This window comes from Lynx rufus, unplaced genomic scaffold (genome assembly GCF_022079265.1).
Source record: "Lynx rufus isolate CCGP_SWC_20201006 ecotype Redwood Valley unplaced genomic scaffold, mLynRuf1.p SCAF_1, whole genome shotgun sequence".
Lineage (NCBI taxonomy): Eukaryota > Metazoa > Chordata > Mammalia > Carnivora > Felidae > Lynx > Lynx rufus.
In genome coordinates, this window is record NW_025814823.1 from 23,174,511 (window position 1) to 23,200,762 (window position 26,252).

At 34.7% G+C, this 26,252-nt stretch overlaps 1 protein-coding gene across 1 annotated transcript in view; it reads left to right on the forward strand.

Moving 5' to 3' along the window:
* SUCLA2 (succinate-CoA ligase ADP-forming subunit beta) overlaps positions 1-26,252 on the forward strand; it is a 43,762-nt gene that overhangs the window by 12,764 nt on the left and 4,746 nt on the right. The window contains exons 3-8 of the mRNA XM_047079790.1: positions 4,174-4,273; positions 4,462-4,624; positions 15,181-15,309; positions 18,023-18,161; positions 21,866-22,027; positions 22,123-22,265. Of these exons, the coding sequence (XP_046935746.1) occupies positions 4,174-4,273; positions 4,462-4,624; positions 15,181-15,309; positions 18,023-18,161; positions 21,866-22,027; positions 22,123-22,265 (836 nt within the window). The remainder of the gene's footprint in view (positions 1-4,173; positions 4,274-4,461; positions 4,625-15,180; positions 15,310-18,022; positions 18,162-21,865; positions 22,028-22,122; positions 22,266-26,252) is intronic.

A 26,252-nucleotide genomic window follows, 5' to 3' on the forward strand; every position in this document is an offset into this window, starting at 1 on the left:
TGTTTGTATGGAATATCTTTTTTCATCTTTTCACTTTCACTCTGTTTGCTTCCATCTAAAAGTGAGTCTCTTGCAGCATGCATGAGTCTTGTTTTTTAATTTATTCAGTCACTCCATGTCTTAGTCCTAGTGTTTAGGATTCTAGTATAATTAAGATGGAATTTCTGTCTAGTTGAATAAACATGTACAAAGGTTGCCAATTGATGAATGCCAGCCTGGAGGGAAACTTCTAATGGCAGACAATAGCGCTTTGCCTTCTTTTTTCTTCTTCCTAGTGTTTTATTGGATGACTATATAGAAGAATGCTTAAAACGTTTGTGAATAACTGAAGCTAGCAGGGATAGTGAATATATTTTAAATAAATCTTGGAATCCATAAAAGCTCTTGTCTGACTAGAGCAAAGGGCCAAATCTAATAAAATAAAGACTGTAAGCTCTCTAAGGGCAGGGTAGGTCCCTTTTGATCATTGTTGTGTCTACAACTCCAGCACAGTAACTGGTATATAGATGTAATTTTTTAATGAATTAATGGAATTGAATAAAATCTTGTTTCAATCAATTGTCCTCAGATGTCTCTTGTAATCCTTCTCCTTCTCTTGATAATTGATGAAACTGTATTCATTAACTTTTTTTGGCTTTTCTTTTGTTGTGAAAGGCTTTTATAGAAGGAACTTTTGAAGAATCATCTCTGCCCTTAAGGAATTTGTATTCTTATAAATTTTATAAGACAGAGGGCTCTTCCCCCAAGGAAGAAAGGAAGTTGGCACTTGGGGGAAGAGTCTTCTGTCTTATAAAATATTTTTGAAAAAGTAGAGCTTTACTACTCAAATAGGTCAATATTTTAAATCCTCAGTTTAATGTGTGAATATTTGAATTTAGCCCAGCAAAGCATCAGTTTAACTCTTGACCATTTTTACATGATATTTACACTGTTGGGATTACATTTATCCTCTTTGGATATAAATGAATATTTCTAAAGTACCAGAAAACCAGGACTTGGCAGGTAACCAGAAAAAGGTAAAATGACTAGTGGCTGCTTCTTTTAGTTTGGGCATGAACTCTGTAATTTGCCTTTGTCCCTGAGGCTACCTGTTGTCTTCCCGTAGGAAAATTATTGTTAGTTTTAAGGAAATTTCTTAAGTTTTCTCTAGTTTTTTATCTAATATTAAATTGTTTTCACTTGGGGATGGTGGGGACTGTGGCAGATAGAAAAGGGTCTATCTTGGGGGCTATGGCAGATAGAAAAGGGTCTATCTGTGTAAACAAGGCACTTCTAATCAGCTTTAGTTGCAGGGCCCAGTATTTCCAGTTCTCAGTTTTTTATTTTTTTATTTTTTAATGTTTATTCATTTTATGAGAGACAGAGCACGAGCAGGGGAGGGGCAGAGAGAGAGAAGGAGACATAGAATCTGAAGCAGGCTCTAGACTCTGAGCTGTCAGCACAGAGCCTGATATGGGGCTTGAACTCAAAAATTGTGAGATCATGACCTGAGCCAAAGTCAGTCACTTAACTGACTGAGCCACCAAGGCGCCCCCAGTTTTGAGTTTTTTAAAGAGCAGTGGAAAATGTAGATTTTTTACGAATTCGTTCCATTTTTTTTTTGTTTATTTTTGAGAGAGTATGAGCACAGTTGGGGGAGGAGCAGAGAGAGAGAGAGAGAGAGGATCAGAAACAGGCTCTGTGCTGACAACCGAGAGCCCCATGCAGGGCTTGAACTCATGAACTGTGAGATCATGAACCTGAGCTGAAGTTGGATGCTTAACTGACTGAGCCACCCAGGCGCCCCAAATTTATTCCATCTTTAAATGTTCTTTTATTCAACATTCAGAAAATATATGCTAGGAACCCGCCCAGTAGCTTGAGAACATCAATAACCACAACCAAGATTTTGCCCTTCTGGTCTATATTCTAGTGGGCGAGCAAAACAATAAATGATAAACATGAGGAAATTATTATGTTTGAAGGTGATGAATTCTATGGGGAAAAAAAAGGACAGGGTAAGGGGGATTGGTCACAGGTAGGCAGTTCGTAGTATCAAGTAGAGTGATCAGGGTAAGCATCATGGACAATGGTATGTAAGAAGAAAAAACTTGAAGGGAATGAGGACCTTTCTCAAGTGGATATAGGTATCTTCTTGTATCTGAAAGTAGAGCATTCTTGTGAAACATTTTATAAGCCAAAATGGCATAAAGCAAAAGAGCACCTACCAACAATTTATATGGAAATGTTTTCAAGCATTCCCAGACCCAACAGATGACCCCTCCTAGGCTTTTCTGATTCCTTAGAACACATCTTGCTAACAGAGATGCACAAAATAAGTCGATAAAGCACAGACGCTCAGAGACACAGTTCAAAGCTATGGTGGCTTGATGCTGAGGCACTGAATTTAGTTCCTGGGTAAGGAGCTTGGTGGGGCCACTCTTGCTGTTCGGGGTGCATGCTGCCTCTGTAATGGCTCTGCAAAACAAGCACTGAACGTTGTTCTTATAGAAGTGAAAATCATTTTCGGATTTCTTTTGGTTAGTGAAAACATACTGATGTAGGTCTTTTGTAAAAGCAAAGTGATGTAATGCGAACTTTTGAAAAACAGGGGATTCTTGTACTTGGATGACCAATATTCCAGGTGGCAGGAGCATTAGAGCCAAGTCCTGTAGGCAGGAACATGCCTGGAAACAGCAGAGACTAGTGTTGCTGGAGTGGAGTGAGCAATGAGGAGGTTATAGGAAGAGTACTGGGAGATTCTATAGGGCATTTAGGCCATTGTAAGGAGTGTGAATTTTACTCTGAGTAAAAAGGACATTGCAAGGTTTTAAATAGAGGAGTGATGTGCTCACTTTGCTGCTTTGAGAATGCTCTGTCAGGGACAAGGGTAATGTAGGTGAGATATAATGGTGGCTGGGACCAGGATCCAAATGAGGTGATGAGGAGTGGTCAAGATTCTGGATAAATTTTGAAGATAGAATCAGTATGATTTCCTGACTGAATGGATATGGAGTGTGAGAAAGAGGGTTCTTTTAAATACTGCCTTGACTGACTCAAAGAGCCATCTTCTGGCTTCTAAATGTACACTCATTTACATCATTAATTTTCTAAATATTCTTTTGTAGTAGTTTAAGTGTAAACTTTAAGTCATTTCTTACTGGTTTTATCACAAACTGCATTTGTTACCTCTTTGATTTGGTTGCTTTATCTGATTAGGTGGGAGTCCCCTCTCATTCTGCATGGTGTGGGCATGGATTGGTAGTTATATCCCAGAGACTGCTTTGGGCTTATAAGGAATAAGGATAAAAGTGTCCCTAACCCTGACCTCAAGGCTTATTTTGCCATAATGTAATACTAGTGTTTCACTGCTAGTATAGGCAAAATGCTGTAAGAGGGAAAATGAGCAGGTTCTGAAATTCTCCCTCATTCTGAGGGAGACTCAGAATGCCCCTCCAAGAGCTATAGCTCTGGATCATGAATGATGAGTGTGGTACCTAGGCTGAACAGCTGGTTTGCTGATTTTCTTCAGCACTTTAGAAAGAGGAAGATAGAAGAGAAATCAATCTACCTGTTAAGAAAAATTCACAGTATTTATTTAAAAGATTATTTATTTTTTTAATGTTATAAACATAACACCCCTGAATCTTTTGATAAATATAATTTAATTCCTGATAATACTCCTCATAATAGTATAGCTCAAGAATGTGTATATTAATAGGTCTCTCTGTTAGAGGAACAGTGTGGTATCAATATTGGCACTCACCCCTTAAGTCATGGTGTATTTCTGCACGAAGTAGCATTTTTAACTCAAATGTTCACAGCATAGCAATTTTACATGTGAATAGAAAGGAAGGAAATGTTGGGAAGACATTTGAGTCTCAATTTTGTACTTTTAATATCTTCCAAAGCACTGGATACTTAAAGTGTTATAGAAAAGGAAAATTATTTTCAGTGTACTTTAAGGAATGGTGTCATATGAGTGGCTAGTTTAAGTTGTGGATCTTTAGATGATGGATGTTTTAATGTTCTAATCTAGAAAATTTATACATGTGGAATACTTCATTTTTTGACACTGTGGGTAAATGAGACTACTACATTTGATAATATCACTTAATATGTATGCTTAATAACAAAATACTGTCTTGAATGCTGTTACGTGCTGCTTATCTAACAGAAGTGTTTTTCTTCTAGGTTCAAAAGATGTTGTGATAAAGGCACAGGTTTTAGCTGGTGGTAGAGGAAAAGGAACATTTGAGAGTGGCCTCAAAGGAGGAGTGAAGATAGTTTTCTCGTAAGTCATGTTTTTTAAAGCAAAATCATTATTAAAGAAAAAGATATATTGTAAAAATTGCCCCTTATTATTGAACTGATGAAAATGCTGAAATTTAAATATTAAATGAGATAAAATTTTGGCTGTCATGTGCTTTTGTTTTCCTCAGTTGGAGGGGAAAAGAATTTGAGTTCTTTTTCTTATTTCAGTCCGGAAGAAGCAAAAGCTGTTTCCTCACAAATGATTGGGAAGAAGTTGTTTACCAAGCAAACGGGAGAAAAGGGCAGAATATGCAATCAAGTGTTGGTTTGTGAGCGAAGATATCCCCGGAGAGAATACTACTTTGCAATAACCATGGAAAGGTCATATCAAGTGAGTAATTGTAGACATGATACTTTAGGATGATTTTATTACATTCAGTTTCAAAAGTTGATTTTTGCTATTTCTATGGGAAGGATTAAAAAAGGTATCCATAATCTATTTGTATGTGTCATGAGCACAATTTTTATTTTTGTGTCATTAAAAAAAAAGCATGGTTAATGCCATAAAATTTAATATATAATATTGTGGTAATAAAAGCTATAGGCAAAACTTTGCTGAAATAGAATCCACAGGACTTCTAAATTGTTAATTTGCTAAGAGCAGCTTAAATGCTCTCGGATTCCTCTCCAGATTCCCTAGACTGAGAAAATAATTTCTAGCAGAGTAAAATCTAATAAAGACAGTTTCTGAACCCATTAAAAGAATGTGTTTCCATGGCTTCATCTTCTTTTTCAACCTTTTCGTGTTTTTTTACAGTTTGGGGTTTATTTCACTAGCTGATTTGGTATTTGGCAAGTTGAAGGGTGACATTCACTAGCAAACAATATGATTCTAGGGAGCATAACCCTAGCTCTGCTCTCCTCTCTTTATGGAACCTAAAATGCTAGCATTTAAGGCACCCGGGGAAGAAGAAGACCTTTCATAGACCCGTTGCCATGGAGAGAGCATTGATAATCATTTTATACTCTAATTATTTGGCTTTTTGAGTACATTAGTTACACTAAATGGGCTGAATCTTTGTGCTGTATACCTTGTTTTTCCAGGCAAGTTGAGTACGTATTTGGAAGTCCTAGTAAGGATTTGATGTAAATTACACAATCACACAATGAGTAATACAACAAAAATTTTAAGAATAATGCAATTAGTTTTTGTATATAAAACATCTTTTTAAAAAGCTATTTTCCATACTGTGATTTTTTTTTTCTTACAGTTAATTACATGTTCTGGTAATGTTTGAGTGATATTATAAAGTGTCTTTCATAACTTAATTTTTACAAGAAAGTATTTCTTAAGGTATAACACTAGATGGTAGTAAAAACCCACTCAGGATATAAGATAAAAGACATTGTTTTATTTGTAAGTAATATGTTTACCATTATAGGTTTCTCTGTATGGTAGAATTTAGATTTGTAAGTTATTTTAGAAATCTCGTGACAATAACCTAATATATTTTACACATTAACAAAAATTACACTTTTATAAATTCAGTTGTTTTCATTACGTTTTCTTTTCCATTGATGTTTTATATCAACATCTTTCATTTTGTTATTTTGTTTTTACTTTTTGTTATAGAGATAGGAGTCCTATAACGTTGCACATTCAGAGTACCTCATTTTGATTGGAGTAAATATAGCAAACTGAATATGTGTTATTAAAGATCTAAATATAATACACTGACTATATTTTATTAAAGATATAGCATTGGGGAAAAGAACCAAATTTGAATTCATTTTAAGAACTTGAATTTTTAGAGAATTATTTGAGTCTCATTCAGAAAGATGTTTTCATTTATATTACATAGTTGTAATAATTCAGATTAAAAATTTGATAGTACCAATAAAACCATTTGGTCAGATGTTCTTTGATGCTGTCATGTTAGACCAGTGTAAGAGTTGGCTGGTGTTACTTTTTGGGTTATGACAAGCTCTTGGGGGAATCTCTATTAAATAACAAAAAATCAGCTATTTAAACTGAAAAGAGAAGAGCATTTTTGATTGAATTAAAATTCTGTGTATAGGAGTCAACTGATCATAAAATATTGATTTTGTTCCTTATCTGTTTTTAGGAGTGAGTCATAGGCTTTATTGGTCTTCTTTAGTATGTGTGAAATCAGGAAGCTTGGGCAGATATATATCATATTTACCAGATTTGGTATGCCAAAAAATCAATTTAAGTAGCTCCTCTGTTTTGGCACTTGTTAAAAATTAGATTTCTTAGCATTTACCCAGTGCCTGTTGGGTACTTTTGGGCTGAGACAAATCTAATTTAACAAATCACATTTGCAAAATATTTTCATTTATTTTTCTAGTAAGATATTGGAATCTGCTGTAAATGAATGGCACATTTAACTATGTCAAGTTGTTTTTACTTTCCTTGGAATAGATATAAAATGTGCCACAAGAATTCCAAATTTTATTTCCCATACTTATATTGTTTTTAAAAAAGGTCTTTATTTTATTAAGTGACTTATTTAAAATTCAGACCTATTTTAAGGCAAATTTTTTTTTGTGGTACTAATGAGAAGAGGAATTTAGGTTAAGAAGGAGAAAATAGCATTATTCATTTATTTGAAATTACAGCTATTTGCTAGAATTTAATTATTCTGAACGTTTATTACTAAAATTTAAAAGTTAAAACCAAATCACTTAAACAAACAGCATTCATTCAGCAGTCACGACCAAATGCAAAACTATAGTCATTATTTTAACTGATTTATATTTACTTTTGTAAGCTTTCTTCTGACCAGCTGTCTACAGTTTGGAGGTTTCTTTCTAATTGGTTGGGAATTAGTACAGAGAAGGGCTGTTCACTTTATTTTATGTTATTATTTCATATGGTTTTTTTTTAGCCTTCCCCCCGCCGCCCCCCAACTTACAGCTAACTCTTGGAGACCTAATCATTACTTCAATGAGGATTTAATATTATCTTTTTTCCCCCAGACTTTTATGTGGCTTTTTATTTCTCTTATCAGTATATATTAAAGAAAAGTAAAACTAAAATAAAGTGTTCAAATATTTTAAATGTTTGTTGGTTTCTACCTCTTTTGTTGAAAAAAATTACATTTTAGGGTTATCTATAGTTAAATTTACCTATATTCTACTTCAGTAGCATGCTGTTAGTTTGGTATTAGTTGAACAAGCTCTTCATAAATGAGTCGCCTCCCCCCTCCCACTTTAGATCTTTGTAAAAGCTCTAGCCTTGCTAGAGAGGATATGAAGAATACCTTTTCATTTGAAGCTTATAGAAGAACTAAAAATTAGAGTATAATTTCAAACATTTCTCTTTACTTAAGCTTACTACTTTTCTTGAGGCTGAGAAGGCACAATTAATTCTTTCATTAAAAATTTGTCTGCTGTATATGTTGTAGTGAGTTCTGACACCAAGTACCCAGAATTGGGCCAAACCTCACAGGTTAAGGGTATAGTCCTCCACATGCCTGTGTTCTCTTCAGACACCAGCCTCAAGTTTTGGGTTCCTTGGGTTACTCTTAATGCCCACTAGCTGGCTAGAGATCTACTTTCTGTTTTTAAGAGTTTGACTGTTGTAGATATAGTCAAACCTCATGTAAGTGGAATCATGCAGTATTTGTCTTTTTTGTGACTTGTTAATTTTACTTAGTGTAATGTCTTCAAGGTTCATCCATGTTGCAGCATGTGTCAGGATTTCCTTTTTAAAATTTTATTTATCTATTTTTATTTTTTATATTTTTCAAGTTTATTTTGAAAGAGTACACATGTGGGGCACCTGGGTGGCTCAGTCGGTTGAGTGTCCGACTTCGGCTCAGATCATGATCTCAGTTTGTGAGTCCGAGCCTCACGTCAGGCTCTGTGCTGACAGCTCGGAGCCTGGATTCTGCTTCGGATTCTGTATTTCCCTCTCTCTCTGCTCTTCCCCTGCTCACATGCTGTCTCTCTCTCAAAAATAAGTAAAGATTAAAAAAAAAATTAAAAAAAAAAAAAAAGAGTACATGTGTGAGTGGGGAAGGGGCAGAGAGAGAGGAGAGAGAGAATCCCAAGTGGGCTTCATGCTGTCAGTGCCAAGCCTGATGTGGGGCTCAGTCCCATGAACTGCTGAGATCATGACCAGAGCTGAAATCAAGAGTCAGGATACTTAACTGAGCCATCCAGGTGCCTCACGATTTCTATTTTTTTAAAGGCTGAATGTATTCCATTGTATGTGCATATATATAGTTTTTCTTATTTTCTTTATTTTTCATCTCTTGATGGACATTCAGGTTTCTTCGTCCTGACTTTTGTGAATAATGTTGCAGTTAATGTAGGTATGCAGATGTCTATTGAGATACCATTTTCAGTTCCATTGGATATATACCTCAAAGTGGGATTGCTGGATCATATGGTAATATGGTGTTTAATTTTTTGAGGAAACTTGATACTGTTTTTCACAGTGGTTCTACTATTGTACATTTCTACCAACAGGGCACAGGAGTTCAATTTTTCCACATCCTCACTAAATGCTTTTTTTTTTTTTTTTTTTGACAGAAGTTATTCTAACGGGTGTGAAGTAATATCTCACTGTGGTTTTGATTTGCATTTCTTTAATGATGACTGATAATGAGCACCCTTTCATATACTTGTTGGCCATTTGTATATTGTTATGAACTGACTGTTTATCCCCCCCACCCCAATTCATATTTTGAAGCCCTAAGCCCTAATGTGATGATATATGGAAGTGAGCCTTTGGTAATTAGGTTTATGTGAGGTCATGTTGCGACTATGAGGTGGAATGCTGCTATAACAAATCGATAAAAATGCTGAAGTGGCTTTGGAACTGGGTAATGGATGGAAACTGAAAGAGTCTTGAGGTATGTGGTAGAAAAAGCTGGGGTTATTGTGGAGGGACTTTTGAAGGTGATTCTGGTGAGGACTCAGAAAGAAAAGAGCTGTAGAGAAAACCTCCATCTTCTTAGAGAATATATAAATAGTCACGAATAGAATGTTGGTAGAAATATGGGTAGATATAGATATGGAAAGATCATTCTTTTGCGGTCTCAGACTGAAATGATGAATGATGGAAAAAAGGTGATCCTTCTCACAATGTGGCAAAGAACTTGGCTGAATTGTGTTTATGTTCTAGCGTTTTGTGGAAGGTAGAACTTGGGAGGGATGAATGTTTAGCTGAGGAGATTTTTAAGCATCGTATTGAGGAAGCAGCTTGGTTCCTTCTGACTACTTACAGTAAACTTTGGGAAGAGAGAAATTGAACAAGGGATTGTTAAGCGAAGCAAAAAGATATCAGAATTTAAAGATTTGGAAAATTCTCAGCCTGCCTAAACTCCAAAAACTAAGAAAGCTATTTGGAAAAGAATATGAAGGATGTGGCTGAAAAACCATTTGATAAGGAGATTAGTATGAGTATGAACCATGAACTGTGAGAAATAAATGCCTGTTGTTTAAATCACCCAGTTTACTGTACTTTGTTATGCTACCATAAGCTGATGAAGATCTGCATTTCTCTGAAGAAATGTCTATTCAAGTCCTTTGCACATTTTTAAATTGGATTGTTTGGGTTTTAGTAATTGAATTGTGGTTCTTTATATATCCTGAATATTAATCTCTTATCGTGCATATGGATTGCAGATATTCTCCCGCTCTGTAGGTTGCCTTTTCACTCTCTTGATTGTTTCTTTTACAGTGTTGAAGTTTTGAGTTGGTTTAGTCCAGTTTGTCTCTTTCTGATTTTATTGCTTGTGATTTGATGTCTTATCCAAGAAATTATTGCCAAATCTAATGTCATGAAGTCTTCCCCCTGTTTTCTTCTAGGAGTTTTGCTGTTTTAGATCTTCCATTTTGGTCTTTAATCCATTTTGAGTTAATTTTTGTTTATAGTGTAAAGTAAGGATCATCTTCATTAATTTGCACGTGGATATTCAATTTCTCCAACACCATTGTTGAAGAGACTATCCTTTCCCCATGTGTAGCTGTGGCACATTTGTCAGAGACCGTTTGACTATATATGAGGATTTATTTCTGTGTTTTCTGTTTCTTTGGTTTATATGTCTGTCTTTATGCCAGAACCATACTGTTTTGATTACTATAGCTTTGTTATGTGTTTGAAACTGGGAATTATGAGGCTCCAGCTTTGTTTTTCTTTTTCAAGATTATTTTGGTTATTCAGGATCCTCAGAGAGTTCATATGAATTTTAAGTTTCTTTCCTTTCTTTTTTTCTTTCTTTTTTTTTTTTTCTTTCTATTTTTTCAAACAAGGGACAATGGAAAAATACCATATTGGGAGAAAGTGCTAGTAGGGATTGCATTTAATCTGTAGATTGCCATGGGTAGTATTGAACATTTTAATAATATTAAGTCTTCCAGTCAGTGTCTTTCTGTTTATTGTGTCCTGTTTAGTTTCATTCAGCACTGTGATACAGTTTTCCTTGTACAAGTCTTTTATCTTTCTGATTAAATTTATCCTATTTTATTCTTTTTGATGCTATTGTAAATGGGATCATTTTCTTTAAAAAAAAATTTTTTTTTAACGTTTATTTATTATTAAGAGACAGAGCATGAGCATGTGAGGGGCAGAGAGAGGGGGAGGAACAGAATCTGAAGCAGGCTCCATGCCCTGAGCTGTCAGCACAGAGCCTGACGCAGGGCTCGAACTCACAAACTGTGAGATCATGACCTGGGCCGAAGTTGGATGCCCAACTGACTGAGCCACCCAGGAGCCCCGGGATCGTTTTCTTAATTTCCTTTTCAGATTGTTCATTGTTAGTGTATAGACATGCAAGATATATTTGTATATTGATTTTGTATCCTGTGACTTTGCTGATCTCATTTATTAGTTCTTAAACACTTTTTTGGAGGTTCTTTAGAGTTTCTATATCCAAGACCACATTGTAAACAGAGGTAATTTTACTTCTTCCTTCCCTGTTTGGATACCTTTTATTTCTTTTTCTTGCCTGATTGCTCTGGCCAAGACTTCCAAATATCATAGTGAATAAAGTGACAAGAATGAGCATCTTTGCCTTTTTCCTAATCTTAGAAGGCAGCTTTCAGTTAGTTGTTTGCCATTGATTATGTTGGTTGTGGGTTGTTTATATATGGCCTTTATTATGTTGAGGTAATTCTTTGTATTCCTAGTTTGTTGAGTGTTTTTATAAAAGGATGTTGACGTTTTTGAAATGCTTTTTCTGCATCAGTGGAGATGATCGTGTGGTTTTTGAATTTGATTCTGTTAATGTGGTGAATTATTTTGATTTTTATAGGTTGAAACATCATTGCTTTCCAGGAATAAATCCCATTTGCTCATGATATATAATCCTGTCAGTGTGTTACTGAAATTGGTTACTAGTGTTTTGTTGAGAGTTTTTGCATCAATATTCATCAGGGATGTTGGTTAGTAGTTTTCTTGTGGTATCTTTGTCTGGTTTTGGTATCAATGCTGACCTCGCTGAATGGATTTGGAAGTGTTCCTCCCTCTTTAATTTTTTGGAAAAATTTGAGAAGGATTGCTATTAGTTCTTTAAATATTTGGTGAAATTCTTTAGTGAGGTCATTTGGTACTGGGCTTTTCTTTGTTGGGAAGTTTTTAATTACTCATTTAATCTCCTTGTAATATATCCAGATTTTTTTTTTCTTCAGTACTCATTTTTGGTCTATTTTGTGTGTCTAGGAATTTATCCATTTCTTCTAGGTTATCCAATTGGTTGGCATGTAATTATTCATAGTAGTCTCTTATCCTTTTTGTTTCTGTGGCATCCATTTGTAATGTCTTCTTTTTCACTTCTAATTTTTGTTACTGTGTTTTTTCTTTTCTTAGTTTACCTAAGGGTTGGTAAATTTTGTTGATCTCTTCAACAAACCAGATTTTAGTTTTATTAGTTATTTCTGTTCTATTTTCTTTTATTTATTTCTGCTCTAATCTTTATTATTTCTCTCTTTCTGCTAACTTCGGGTTTAGTTTGTTCTTTTTCTAGTTCCTTGAGTTATTAAAAAAAAAAATCCATGAGCTGGCTGCTTTTCCCCAATTTGTGAGAGCTATGTTGGCTTCTTTCTTCAGTGTTATATGTTCTGTGGTGGTGCCCTAACTGCTGAGCTCTCACAGGCAATTACAATATGCTTTTCCCAGTCAGTTTTCTAAGTTAGGTAAGACAGAAATCAGTTCCTTCAATAGTCCCCTGAAAAGCAAGAATGTTGGATGCATATTCGACTTTCCCTTTTCCTTCCCAAGGGAGAAGCACAGCATTGGGCTATTTCTCTTGATCTTAAGCTGTGTCAATCAATCTAGGGGAGGGGCTGACTTGGATGAAATGAAATGGCTTTTTTTTTTTTTTTTTTTTTTTAACCTGTTTCATTGCAGTTGAACCTAAGGTACTACAGTTTCCTAACTGGTTTCTGGCATTCCTATAAAGAGATTTACTCTCCTAAAAAGGAATAAAAAATTCAGATCATATAATATTAAGTTAGTGTTTCTGTGGGAGAACGAGTCTAGGGCTTCCTGTTCTACCATCTTGGTCAATCTGATGTCCACAGTTTTTTGGGGGTGCTTTAGTAAATAGGTATGGTGGATTAAATCATTGACCACTTTGTTGAGCTTAAACTCCAGGACCCCTTTCCTTCCAGAAGGTTGGGCTGATATCATGTGGCTCAAAGCTCCAAACCTCTAATCACAGTGTTTGCCTTTCTGTCCTTTGCATGCCTTCTGCCTACCTGAGTCATCTCCTTTGTATTAACTTGGGCCTACCATGAGTCACCTCATTAGCATAAACTCTAAGTTGTACTGGATGGTTTAAAGGTGCTTTTCAGACATTGGGGATAAAGGCCAGCCAAATTCTTTATTACACATGCATATTGAAATCTAATCACATATTGGGTATTGAGGAGGGCACCTTTTGGGATGAGCACTGGGTGGTGTATGGAAACCAATTTGTCAATAAACTTCATAAAAAAAAAAAAAAAAAAAAAAAAAAGAAATCTAATCACATAATGTAAAATTTAAAGGGTGCGAAGATGTACAAGGAAATATCACCCACCCCTGTTTCTCAACCCCCCAGTTTTTCTCCATGGAGGCTGGTACTATTTTTTAAATCATTTTTTTCACCTAAGTAACAGTTAATTCCCATAAAAAGTAGTAGGTTTTTCCACCCTTTGGCTATTGCTTATTTTGAGGATTTGAAGGACTGTTTTGTTCTCCAAACAGTAATGAATACATTTATATGAATGAATCCTTTACTTTAAATCTTGAAATGAGTTTGTTACTGAAACACACTAGTTCCTGGGATAGAAAAGTGAAAATAATCTTTTGCTTTTGTTTTTTTCCCCATGAAAGTCATGCTTTCTTTTCTCCTGGATTAAGAATACTATGTTCATTGTAAAAAAAATTGAGGGGGGAGAATAGTGACACATAGGGTAACAAAAGTCTTACCATTTAATGTTTTCCCATCTTTTTTTGCAGTTTGTGTGATTAGTGAGTGGTTGCACATTTAAACATACTTTATGTTAAAAAACTTCACATAGTTTTGGAAAACAGTATGGAGGTTCCTCAAAAAACTAAAAATAGAACTACCCTACGATCTAGCAATTGCACTACTAGGCATTTATCCATGGGATACAGGTGTGCTGTTTTGAAAGGACACATGCACCCCCATGTTTATAGCAGCACTATCAACAATAGCCAAAGTATGGAAAGAGCCCAAATGTCCTTCGATGGATGAATGGATAAGGAAGATGTGGTATATATACAATGGAGTATTACTTGGCAATCAAAAAGAATGAAATCATGCCATTTGCAACTGCATGGATGGAACTGGAGGGTATTATGCTAAGTGAAATTAGTTAGAGAAAGACAAAAATCATATGACTTCACTCATATGAGGACTTTTCAGATACAAAACAGATGAACATAAAGGAAGGGAAACAAAAATAATATAAAAACAGGGAGGGGAACAAAACAGAAGAGACTCATAAATACGGAGAACAAACCGAGGGTTACTGGAGGGGTTGTGGGGGGGGGATGGGCTAAATGGGTAAGGGGGAACTAAGGAATCTACTCCTGAAATCATTGTTGCACTACATGCTAACTAATTTGGATGTAAATTTTTAAAAATAAAAAATAAAATAAAAAAAAATAAAAATAAAAAAGATTTACATTAAACCTCTCAAAATGTAAATCTACTAGGAAAAAAAAAACTCACACAGTTGAGAATAGAATCTAGAGTTTTATATCATTTTTTCCTGTATAACACTACTGAGATCATTTTCCTATACCTTAAATAATCTTCAGTAATATAGTTTTACCATTTCCTTGTTTTTGCATGTTTCCAGTTTTGTGCATAAATTAACAAATCTATTAGATTATTTTGCTTTAAGGTTTTTTTCTTGATTGATTTTAAGAGACTTAAAAGTTAATTATTTATTATTTTTATCTTATTCATGATCATAGTCAGAACTATTGTTTCAAGGTAAGTAATTTTTACTGACTTGCAGTAGGTCTAGAGCTTACAAAATTGACTTTTATTTATTAGACTTTTTAAAAATATTGGTATCTTTTTAAGTGATTTTTAAAAATGTCCTTTAAACAATAGTTGTCCTTCAGTTCTTAGGAAAAATTTGTAGGTTATATTTTATATGTACATATTTATATTAACTTAATTTGGTATAAGTTTTGTGTATATTTTTAATCTTTTTGTCTCACAGGTGAGCTCTTGTCTTCCTCTACTTTTTCGCTTCTTTTCCATTATTTCAGTTGAACATTTATAAAGGGGTACTGTGCAGGAGATGTAAGGATAAATTCTCAAGGAAGTTTAAAGATAGGAGTGGGGAGTGATAGATACATAAATCTGATAGTGTGCATAAATAGGTTTTAAAATTTTATTGATGGGTCCAAAAATAAAATCTAGATGTTTTGGCTGTTTCCCCTCTTGCTAGGGTCCTGTATTAATAGGAAGTTCTCAAGGTGGTGTCAACATTGAAGATGTTGCTGCTGAGACTCCTGAGGCCATAGTTAAAGAACCTATTGATATTGTAGAAGGCATTAAAAAGGAACAAGCTGTCCGGGTATGTTGTATTCTGAAGAATTTCTAGCTAGCTTTATTGGATAATTGTAATACTTAAAAAAAGAAAGAGAATTAACTTTGTATAAGTTAAGTGATTGACAAAACTTTTTTAAAAAACTTTTTTAGTGTCAATGCATGTTAATATCTTGTATGAAATTGAAGCCTTTAAAGTATCTACAGTAGGGGTGCCCGGATGGCTCAGTCGGTTAAGCATCCAACTTCTGCTCAGGTCATGATCTCACAGTTTGTGAGTTCAAGCCTCGCATTGGGCTCTGTGCTGACAGTTCAGAGCCTGGAGCCTGCTTCAGATTTTGTGTCTCCCTCTCTCTCTCTGCCCCTCCCCCACTCATGCTCTGTCTCAAAAATAAAGAAATGTTAAAAAAAATTTTTAGAAGTACCTACAATATTTTCCTTAAGTATTTTAATACTTGTCTTTAAAAGGCAAGGATTATTTTAATTAGCCCCTATACCATTGTCATACCTAGTAAAATTAATAATTCTTTATAATCATTATCTACCCATTCATTCAAATTCCCTTGTCTCAAGTTTTTCATTTTTTTTTCTTTTATAATTTGTATATAATTTCTCAGGCGGATTATCCTCTACTTATTGGTATTTGACTTTTTGCAAAAATCATATTCACCCTTAAAGAATTTAAGATTTGTATGAGAATTATAATTTGTATGAGTTGGGATCCATATAAGGTCTTTCATTGCTATTGGTTATTGTCTCATAGGTCTTTTTCTAATTTATAGGTTTTCTTTCCCTCACTCTCTTCATCCTTCTTTCGTTTGTTGAAGCAACTGGGGTGATTATGGTTTATTGTTTATCATAGCCTGGATTTTACATACCCATGGTGGCATTTAATGTGTTCCAATCTCCCCTTTGTTTCCTGTAAATTGTATGGAATGGTAGGGACACTGTCTTATACATTCCTATGGAGGGAAGTGGTTGATGGATACTTTTGAGAATCTGATGAAAGCTATGGGCTTTTAGTGTCTGCACATAAACAATAATTTTTGCCTATACTTTAGTCTTCTGTACTGTCCTTTTTTGTGTGCTCATTCCCCACTTTCTGTCCACCACCTTCTCCAAAAAAAAAAAAAAAAAAAAAACAAAAAAAACAAAAAAAAACCCAACCGTGAAGTTTAATACCATAGCCTGTGAGAGTTGACTGGTAAGGTTGGAATACTGCTATTTTTAAATTGTTTAGTTTGGATATGAAAAATAAGTGACCCATCTTAAAAGAAAAGTTTGAATGTTAAAGTTTGAATGAAATTAATGTGTATTAGTGGGAAACTGTCAAAATAAGCTTATGATATTGAAGTACAGTAGGGCAAGAATTTTTGACTAGCACAAAAGTTTAAAGGAGATAGCGAAATTACCTTGGTAAAGTCATTGAAGCAAGATAATGGTATAAAGGTTTAAAGGGGACAGAGAGAGACTTGATTCATTAGGTAGTTATGTGAGAATGATGACTGCACAGTTAAATTTAGATGAGAAAGAATACTTGATTTCGAATAACACTTGAAGGAATAATCTACTCAGGTTATAGCTTTTTGAGTGAAGAGCAGAAATGCTACCTAGCACAGTGTTTGGCAAATTAATGTGTTTCTGGGTTGATCAGAATTCTGTTGCAATTCTCAAATATTTAGATCTAAAATGGTAGATTATAACCTAGTGAAAATCTTTCTTAATGAAATAATATTTAATTATTTCTCATTTATTTCATATTATTCTCTATATGAAATAAGTCTTAATTGAAAATGCCATTTTTTTTTGGCTGATTATCCTCTTTACTTACTGGTATTTGACTTCTTGCAAAAATCATATTCACCCTTAAAGAATTTAAGATTTTCTGTAATTAAAATTCAAATGTATTGCAGCCTTAGATAGTAGTTAGAAAAGAGGAAAACCTCCTTCATAGTGTTCTTGAGCAATTGCAGCAGTTAGAATAAATATATAGACATGTAGCTTCTATATCAGTGGTCCAGAATTGCTTATGGAACTTCAAAAATTATGAAAGGCTTGGTCCACTGTAGGACTTGTAAACCAGAACTTCTAGTTTGGAACTTTGGTGTGTGTATTTTTTAAAAAGCTCTTCAGGTATATATCTAGTTAGGAATCTCTGCTCAAGACTATACACCCCTCTATTAGAATAGAAGCTTAAGTAACTGTATCTTTTGGGCCTGTCTTATATTAGATACTCAGTAGATTTCTGAATGAATGCAGTTATACTGGTTTGACTGAATGTGTCCTAATTGCTTGGTAGACACTGTTCATAAATTACTTAAAAGGTAAAATCAAGTGATTTAATATTTTTGCCGTCATTTGGACCATTGGGATTGTCAGTCCACCTTTTATATGTCTTTTAATAAAATATAAGCCTCTTTCAGTTTAGGTTTGTCATAAGGCTTAGAAGCAATATGAAGGCAATGGAATAAACATTGGAACTGGAATCTAGTCAGGACTTAACTTCTCTGCATCTTTCTCATTTGTAAAATGGCCATACTACTTGTCTTGTAGGAATTTTGAATAAAAAGTTTTATTGAACCATTTAGTAGTAGTGGCTGCTATTTCAGTCATTCATGTTTGACTACAAACAATTCATACTTATTATTTAAGTGATAAGCTAGAAGGTTTTTATTTACAGTAACTTAATGTTGATTGGACGTACGCAACATACGTATAATAAAGAGACAAATTGATTTCAGCTTGCACAGAAGATGGGATTTCCACCTAATATTGTGGACTCTGCAGCAGAAAATATGATCAAGCTTTACAACCTTTTCCTGAAATATGATGCAACTATGGTAGAAATAAATCCAATGGTAGAGGATTCGGATGGAGCCGGTAAGGGATCTTTTCCTTTTTATCAAACACTGATTCTGTATTTATCCACCAATTGTACGCTTCAGTAAGGAAGTTGAATTCATAAGGAAGTGAACTCTTTCCTATGTAGAAACTTATTTTATAATAAATTGAATGTGAACAAATATGAAGGATAAATACCTATTAAAACAAACACTTAAAATGTATATTTATGTACACACAGGGAGGTTAAAGCTGCACTGTCCAGTATGGGGGCTACCAGCCACACGTGGCAATTAAAATTTATTAGAATATTCCTCAGTTGAACTAGTCACATTGCAACTGCTCAGTAGCCACATGTGGTTACCTTATCAGCACACATACAGAATATTGCCATCATTGCAGAAAGTTCTTTTGGGCAGTGCTGATGAGAGTAATTAGTGTGGTAGTGAGTAAATGGCAGTAGTTTTGAGGAACTAGCCCTCTTAGTCTCCCACAAGTTTCAGACTTTAGAGTTGTCATGGGTCTTTATTATACAAAGGGTAGAGTCTGGTACTTGCTTCCTTTTAATATTTCTATCCAACAGAGAAGTAAGATTAGCTTGTCACTTTGACACCTTTTCCTTTTGCATGTATTTAAAGGAAAATCAGATTCTGAATGATCATACCTTCCATGTGTAGCCATTTTAAAAATATAAGTTGCATTATTGTAGCCTAAATTTTTCTTGATACTTTATATTAACTGTATTACTTGATTTTGTTTCAAGTCACTTTGGATATTTTAATCTCTTAAGCATTTGTAGATCACCTTTCACTTGTATACGTTTAATTAGGTACATACTTTATTATAGAACTGGATTTTTAGTTGGTCATTTATATGATTGTGTAAAGAAGAATGAGTAAATTCTCTTGTGATTATAGAGGTCATTTATAAAACTAAAAAATTTTTTTATAAAGAGTAAAGGCTGATGCACATTTTCAAAATGAAATGTTCAGTGAAGGAGAATTATTTGTATAAAAGTTTTTTTGTTTTGTTTTGCTTCTGTAATAATAACATTGAAAGCAAGACTCCTGAATTACTTTCAGCTGTGAAATTCTACAGCCATATTCTGTTGGTGAGGGAATGTCTTTGTTCTCTTAAAAACTAATTTTTTTCCCTTTGTATTTTAGTTTATCTTTTCTTTTCTTTGTATGCATTTCTATATATTTTGAAGGAGTTTTTTTTTTTTTTTTTTTTTTTTTCCTTTTCTGATTAAGGGCATTGTATTTACAGAAAATTTGCAAAGTACCAAGAAACATAGGTAGGTTGGAAAAACTTCCTATAACCTCGTTACCTACCATCGTTTTTTTTTTTTTTTTTTTCTTAAAGTTTATTTATTATTTATTTTGGGAGCAAGAGGTAGAGAAAGCAGGGAGGGACAGAGAGAGAGGGAGAGAAAATCCCAAGTAGGCTCCACACTGTCAGCACAGAGCCTGACATAGGGCTTGATCTCACGAACTGTGAAATTTATGGCCTGAGCCGGGATCAAGACTTGGATGCTTAGCTGACTGAGCCACCCAGATCCCCCCCACCCCGCCACAAACATCCTTTTTAATATTTTAGTTCATTTCAGCCTGTTCTGTAATTGGGATCATATTGTCTATTCAGTTTATATCTTTCCCTTTTTAAACTTAAGACTACATGATAAAATTTTTGATGTTAAATATTTTTCAGTTTTTAAAGGCTTGTATATTATTTGTATATAAGTCTTTGCAGCCTTGATTAGCTTTCGCATAGATTCTTAGAAGTAGAATTTTGGGATTGAAGAGTAATGATATTTTAACATGTTTGATTATTGGGCCAGGATAATAACATTTTGAGATGTATTTTGCCAGATTGTTGTCTGGAAAAGTTGTTCTAACTTACAGAGTGTCCATTTCAATGCCTACTTGTGCCAGAAGTGACTGTTATCTTGGTTTTAAACTCTGTCAAACTGCTAATCAGGACATGGGATCTTATTTTTCAATTCTTTGATTATTTGTGATGTTGAGAATTTTTCATGTTCATCGGACATACATTTTCCTCAGTAGACTGCAAAGTTTCTGTTGATGTCCTTTGGCAGCTGTGTTAGTTCCCAGTGGTTGCTGTAACAAATTACTAAAAACTGGACATAGAAATCTAGGTTGATGTCTTTTTTTGTCCTTTCAAATACTTTCTCCTGCCCCATTCTTCTTTCTACTTCCAATATTACATGTTAGATAACATGATACTGTTTAACAGGTCACTTTTTCCCCCCACCTCCAGATTGGATAACTTCTGTTTATCTATCTTAAAGTCCATTGACCCATCTCTAATAAATATGTTGTTAAGCCCACCCAGTGAATTTATCATTTTAGGTGTTGTGCTTTTTAGTTCTAGATTTTTTTTTTATAGTTTTATTTGCTACTGAGGTACCTATCTAGTCCTTTATTATGGCCATATTTTTCTTTAAATCCTTAAGCATATTTAAAATAACTTTCACAGTCCTCTGATTGTAAATCTGGATCGTGTTGGGTTTGGTTTTTCTTGTCTCCTTTTTCTCTTTACCATTGGTCACATTTTCCTATTTTTCTTTCATGGATATAGTAATTTTTAGTTGCATACTGGACATTTTGTAAAATATGGTGTAGAGATGAAATTCTTTTATTTTCCTCTGGAAGAATGTTGATTTTTATTGTTATTTGTAGTTAACTTAGTAGGACTTGAAACTTTGTCTCATGTTGGGCAGGCTTCTGGGCTGAAACCGATCACTTCTTTCAGCCTTTTATCAAGTACAGCAAGGAGAATGTTGCAGTTATATTGGGGTGAGGAAGGGATAAAGCACTGAAAGGTGAAGTTGGGAGAATTGACCTTCATATGAGTCATTTTGGTAGAGTGCTGGAAGTAAAACCCGATTAGAATGGGTTTAAGGGAGGATTGCAGGAGAAAAATTTGTACAATGAGTTTAGGCAAAGGGGCTGGCACATGTAAATATTTTAGGTTTTGTAGGCCACGAATGGTGCTTTTCTTCATATTTTTGTTCTTCTCCTTCTTTCTTTTCCCTTCTTTGTTCTTCACAACCCATTAAAAATATGTAAAAATATGAAACCCATTCTTTGCTTACAGGCAATACCAAATAGGCATAGGCCATATCTGGGCCATGGGCCATATTGTTTTTTTGCTGACCCTTGGTTTAAACAGACAGTTTGTTAAAGGACTTTTGCTGTACATGAAGTGAAGGGTAAGGGGGAAGAGGTTGCAAAATATATTTTTCTTTCTTTTTTAAGGTGGGAAAAATAACAGCATTTTTGCAAGTTGTTGGGATTTAGCCAGTAGGTAAAGGGGGGGCACTTTATAATGCAGGAAAGGTAGAATTGCCAGAACAATGTGTCTGAGTAAGTGAGAGGGAGTGGGGTCCAGGGTGCAAGTGACGGGGTTAGCCAGGTGCATGGATGGTTAATTTTTGGCAATTTTAAAACAAATTTTAAGTGTTTTTGAAGTGGACTTTTTTTTCTCTTTTATCTGTTATCATCTGCCTAGGGTGGGTGTGGAACTACTAACTTTGATGGGGCAGTTTTAATTCCCAAATATTCTTTTTTAATAAACAGTTTGAATGCATTGTGAACATAAATTGAAATACTTTCAATAAATAACAAAACCTAATTTTCCCCTAAACTAAGAACTGTTATTGGTTAGTTTATTGTGTCTGTCTTGAAATTAAGATCACTTTCTTTTTCTTCCTTTTACAGTGCTGTGCATGGATGCAAAGATTAATTTTGATTCTAATTCAGCTTATCGTCAGAAGAAAATCTTTGACTTACAGGACTGGACCCAGGAAGACGAAAGGGACAAAGATGCAGCTAAGGCAGATCTGAACTACATTGGCCTTGATGGAAATATAGGCTGTCTAGGTACTGTGTGTTTTTATGTTAAAGTTGGATTGGCTGAGCTTAGTTTGTTTTCTCTGGGTCTGTTGCTTATACAAATCATTTTCCCCTCTTGATAGTAAATGGTGCTGGTTTGGCTATGGCCACAATGGATATAATAAAACTTCATGGAGGGACTCCAGCGAACTTTCTTGATGTTGGTGGTGGTGCTACAGTCCATCAAGTAACAGAAGCATTTAAGCTCATCACTTCAGATAAAAAGGTAAAATTCGAATGACGAGAAGTAACTTGATTAATTAGTAGATGTGGTCATTACAAGAGTATACCGTTATAATTCAAAAAGACATCACTAGTTTGTAAAAAGCTCCTGAAATCAATGCAATAAAAGTTAACTAGAAAAAAAAGATAAAGATTCCCACTCTAATTTAGAAAACAAGATGAAGATATATTAGATGGTATTAGGTAATACTATAAATGGTAGTGATCTGGTGTAGAAGCCATTCCTGTGGAAAAATTCTGGAGATGCTAGTTGACCCTAAAAGCCCAGAAATCTCAAAAATCTACAAAGCTACAAACAAGAAAATTAAAATTATTTTAAATTCTATTCACAGGTAATTTTGTTACTATTGACTTGATCATTTTTTCTTGACTTGTTAGTTCTTGTATATTTCACACTCATGCGCACGCGCACACACACACACACACACACACACAAATTTCTCATACACACACTTCCTATTTTCCTTTCTCTCTCTTCCTGTTTGCATATATATTTTTATAGAAACAACTTTATTTGCATATATATTTTTATAGAAACAACTTTATTAAGATATAAGTCACATGCCATCAAGTTCACTCATTCATATATATCTTTCAAAATACATACTTTGAATTTTTTGGCTAACATATTTTGAGCCACTTTTTCCATTTACTATGGTGTGCTTGTAAAACACTCATTTTAATGTTTGCATGAATCTGTCATATGTAGATATGCCATAAGTTAGAACTCTGACTTTATAAATGATTATCAGAACACAAGAGATGTGAAACATGATCCAAAAGATAGACATATTATCGATCATTTTTTAAAGAAGTATATCTACTATGTGACCAATGTGGGTTTTGTAAGACTTAATAGAAAAATAAGATAGTGGCTACCTTAGAACTAGTTTTACTGAATTTAGAACTGAGAATTCCTCATTGGTAAGGATAATTTCTTACTCTTTCCTTTTCCTGTGGCTGGAATAATGCTTAGTACACAGAGGTCATTGATAAATATTTGTTATTGATGATGCCAACAATGTACGTTTTACTTGTGATGTTAGACTCTAGAATTGTTTTTAAAAATTTAATTTACCATTCTTTGAGCCTGTAGAATTATTTGCCATATTTAGTTTTACAAAAAGCATTGAACTAAAATGAGAAATAAAAGTGCTTTATTTCCCTTGTTTAATAACTGTTCAAAAAAATAAACAAATCTTATTAGAACTATATTTCTGTAGCTTCTTTTGGCATAAACTCTAAAAAGCAGAGTATTATCTAATTATTTAACTGTTGAATACTTACTAACGAGAACTAAAATTCTAATTACTTTTCTAGGTATGGCTTTTAGGGCCTAGGGACAAGAATAAAGCATATGAAGACTTCCAGTGTTGTGGGCTGACAGGAAGGGCATTGGAGTTGGAAACAGGCCAGGAACCTAGGGAGACAATGTAGATAGCATTGAAGTAGCTGTATACTTACCATGTCTCTTTGTGTTGGACACTGTACTTGGCATTTGGGAATACATGGTTACTTTGCTCAAGGCATTTATAGTCTGACTGGGGTGATAAAGTGAGTGTAGTGCTGTGGAAGAACAGAAGACTGAGCCGGTAACTGGGAGAATCAGGGTGGCCTTCACTGAATGAATGATTCCTTGAGCTGTCTTGAGAAATTGAATGAGTTAGGCAAGAGGAAGAATATACAAAGGCATGTAGAGTCCAAAGAAGACCACTGTGTTTATGGAATGGGAAGATGCTTATGCATAAGAATATAGCATTATTGGAATGAATGATTAATGTTGGCAATTGAGACCACACTGTAAAGATCTCTGTTATCTGTAGTTAGGGAATTTGGATTTTAACCCCCTTACCCTAGTCCATATATATCATATATATATCATATATATATGTGTGTGTGTGCGTGTATGTATATATCTCCATCCCCTTCCTCTTTATTTATTAATTGTATATATGACTTAATATATATTTAATTATAATTATATAATTATTATATATTATATAACTATAACATATAATATAATAATATAATATTTAATTATATATATTTAATATAATAATTATATTAAACATGTAATATTAATATATGTTTAAAAGAAAGTAACTCTGCTACTATAGGGTGAAATGGAGAGAAGAGAGGCACTGTCAGGAGAGATCAATTTGGTTGTTATACCTACTTGTTCAAAAATATTAAGAAGTCCTGGACAAAGGCAGTGTCAGTAAGAATAAAGCAAAGAAACCTGATTTAGAGGCATTTCTGAAATAGAATCATTAAATTCATTTTTCCCCCTTTTTGTGTTGGGAGGCCATGGAGAAGGGTTGGTTAGGTTAACTTTAGGACTCTTGGTTGGAGGGAATCATTGGGTGGTGATACCTTTTGTGCTGTCAGAGGCAAAGTAAAGAAATAGGTGTTTCTGAATGAATGTGTTAAGTTTGGGTTGTGGTGACTGTATCTAGCAGGCAGTGGTAAGGATACTATACTTCCTATAATGGTTGGATGTATATTTGACAGTCCTCAGCACTGTGAGAAAAGTTGAAGTGTTAGGAGTTGGTAACATGACCCATGTGAGTGAGATGAGGAAACCAAGAGTGGAACCTTCTCCCCTTCTCCTCCCCTCCCCACTCTCCCGGATGAAGGATTGAATAGAGAAGGAAGACCCAATAAAAGAGAAAAAAGAAACCGACAGATAGTTGCTGATCAGGAGAAAGCGGTGACATCCAAGGGCAAGGTGGAGGGTTTTGAGAAGTAAGGGATGGGCACCAGAGTAAGGATTGAACTGATGATTGGGAACCCTAACAAGAACAGTAGGGGAGAAGGGGGCAGAGACCAGGTTGTAATGGGTTGAACTGTGATCAGGAATTGAGGGAAGGAGACATCCAGGCGAGATTACGTTTTCAGGGTACTTTTTCTGAAGGCACAGAAGAACATAGTGTTAGCAGTTGAATGGAGGTGGGGTCGAGGAGAGCTATTTAGTGTGTGTTTGTTTGCTTGTTTGTTTAGAAGACCAGGAAGATGAGCTGTTTCTAGCTGGAGAGAGAAGAGATTTGAGGATGAAGAAGAGAGTGAGTATAGTCAACAGAGTAAAGGCCTGGGGAGATACAACACAGTAATTAGGAGATGAGATTAGTTTTCAACTCTCTCCTTGAGGTGTCATTGGAGAAAGGAAGATCACATGTTAAAAATTAGAGTCCTTGAAGTGGGATAGGAGACTTATGAGGGAAGTGAGATGTATGAGACAGACCACTAGAGAAAGGGTTGCTGATGAAGAGTCATTATTGTGTCGCCCTTCAGGTTATGCTAGTGTATCAGGGTTGTTGTTGTTGTTCTCATTTTTTTGCTTTTCCTTGAAGTTGGAATGAGTAAACTGATTGGTTGAAATCATCCAATGGTGCACTCTTTGAAGGGATGGCAGAGGCATACTGGTCTTGACAGAGGTAGGGTATGGAGGAATTAAGCATGCAGTTGACAGTATCATTGGATTGCTCAGCCACAGGTTCTGGGCTCGGTAGTGAAAAAAGTCAGATCTGCTGAGAGTCTGGGAATTAGAACAAGGTTCAGGGAGTAGAGGCCTTTAAGAGGAAAAGACTGGGTTTTGATGGAGTTAGAGATAATAGGCACAAGGAGAGGAGGTTAGCAGAGTGTGATTTACATAGCTGATATTCTAGAAACATTCATTCTGGTCAAGTCAGGGATTTGGCTTTGGTGGTAATTAGTTGAAATGGACTGGAGGTAAAAGTGACATGGTAGAGATCTAGTAACTTTAAGTCCAGAGCGTTAGATGATGCTTGTGGTATGCATTGAAGCTATGCAGGATGAGGTGGGAGGGAGGGAAATAAGAAGGTGCCAAGGTCATTATGAATTCTAGTCTGTTTCTTCATTTCTTAAAGGTCTAGAAATAAGAGTGGTAAAGATAAGGAATGGATAGCATTGTTCAGTGTTTTTCAACCTTTTTAATGTCCTGTCATTCACA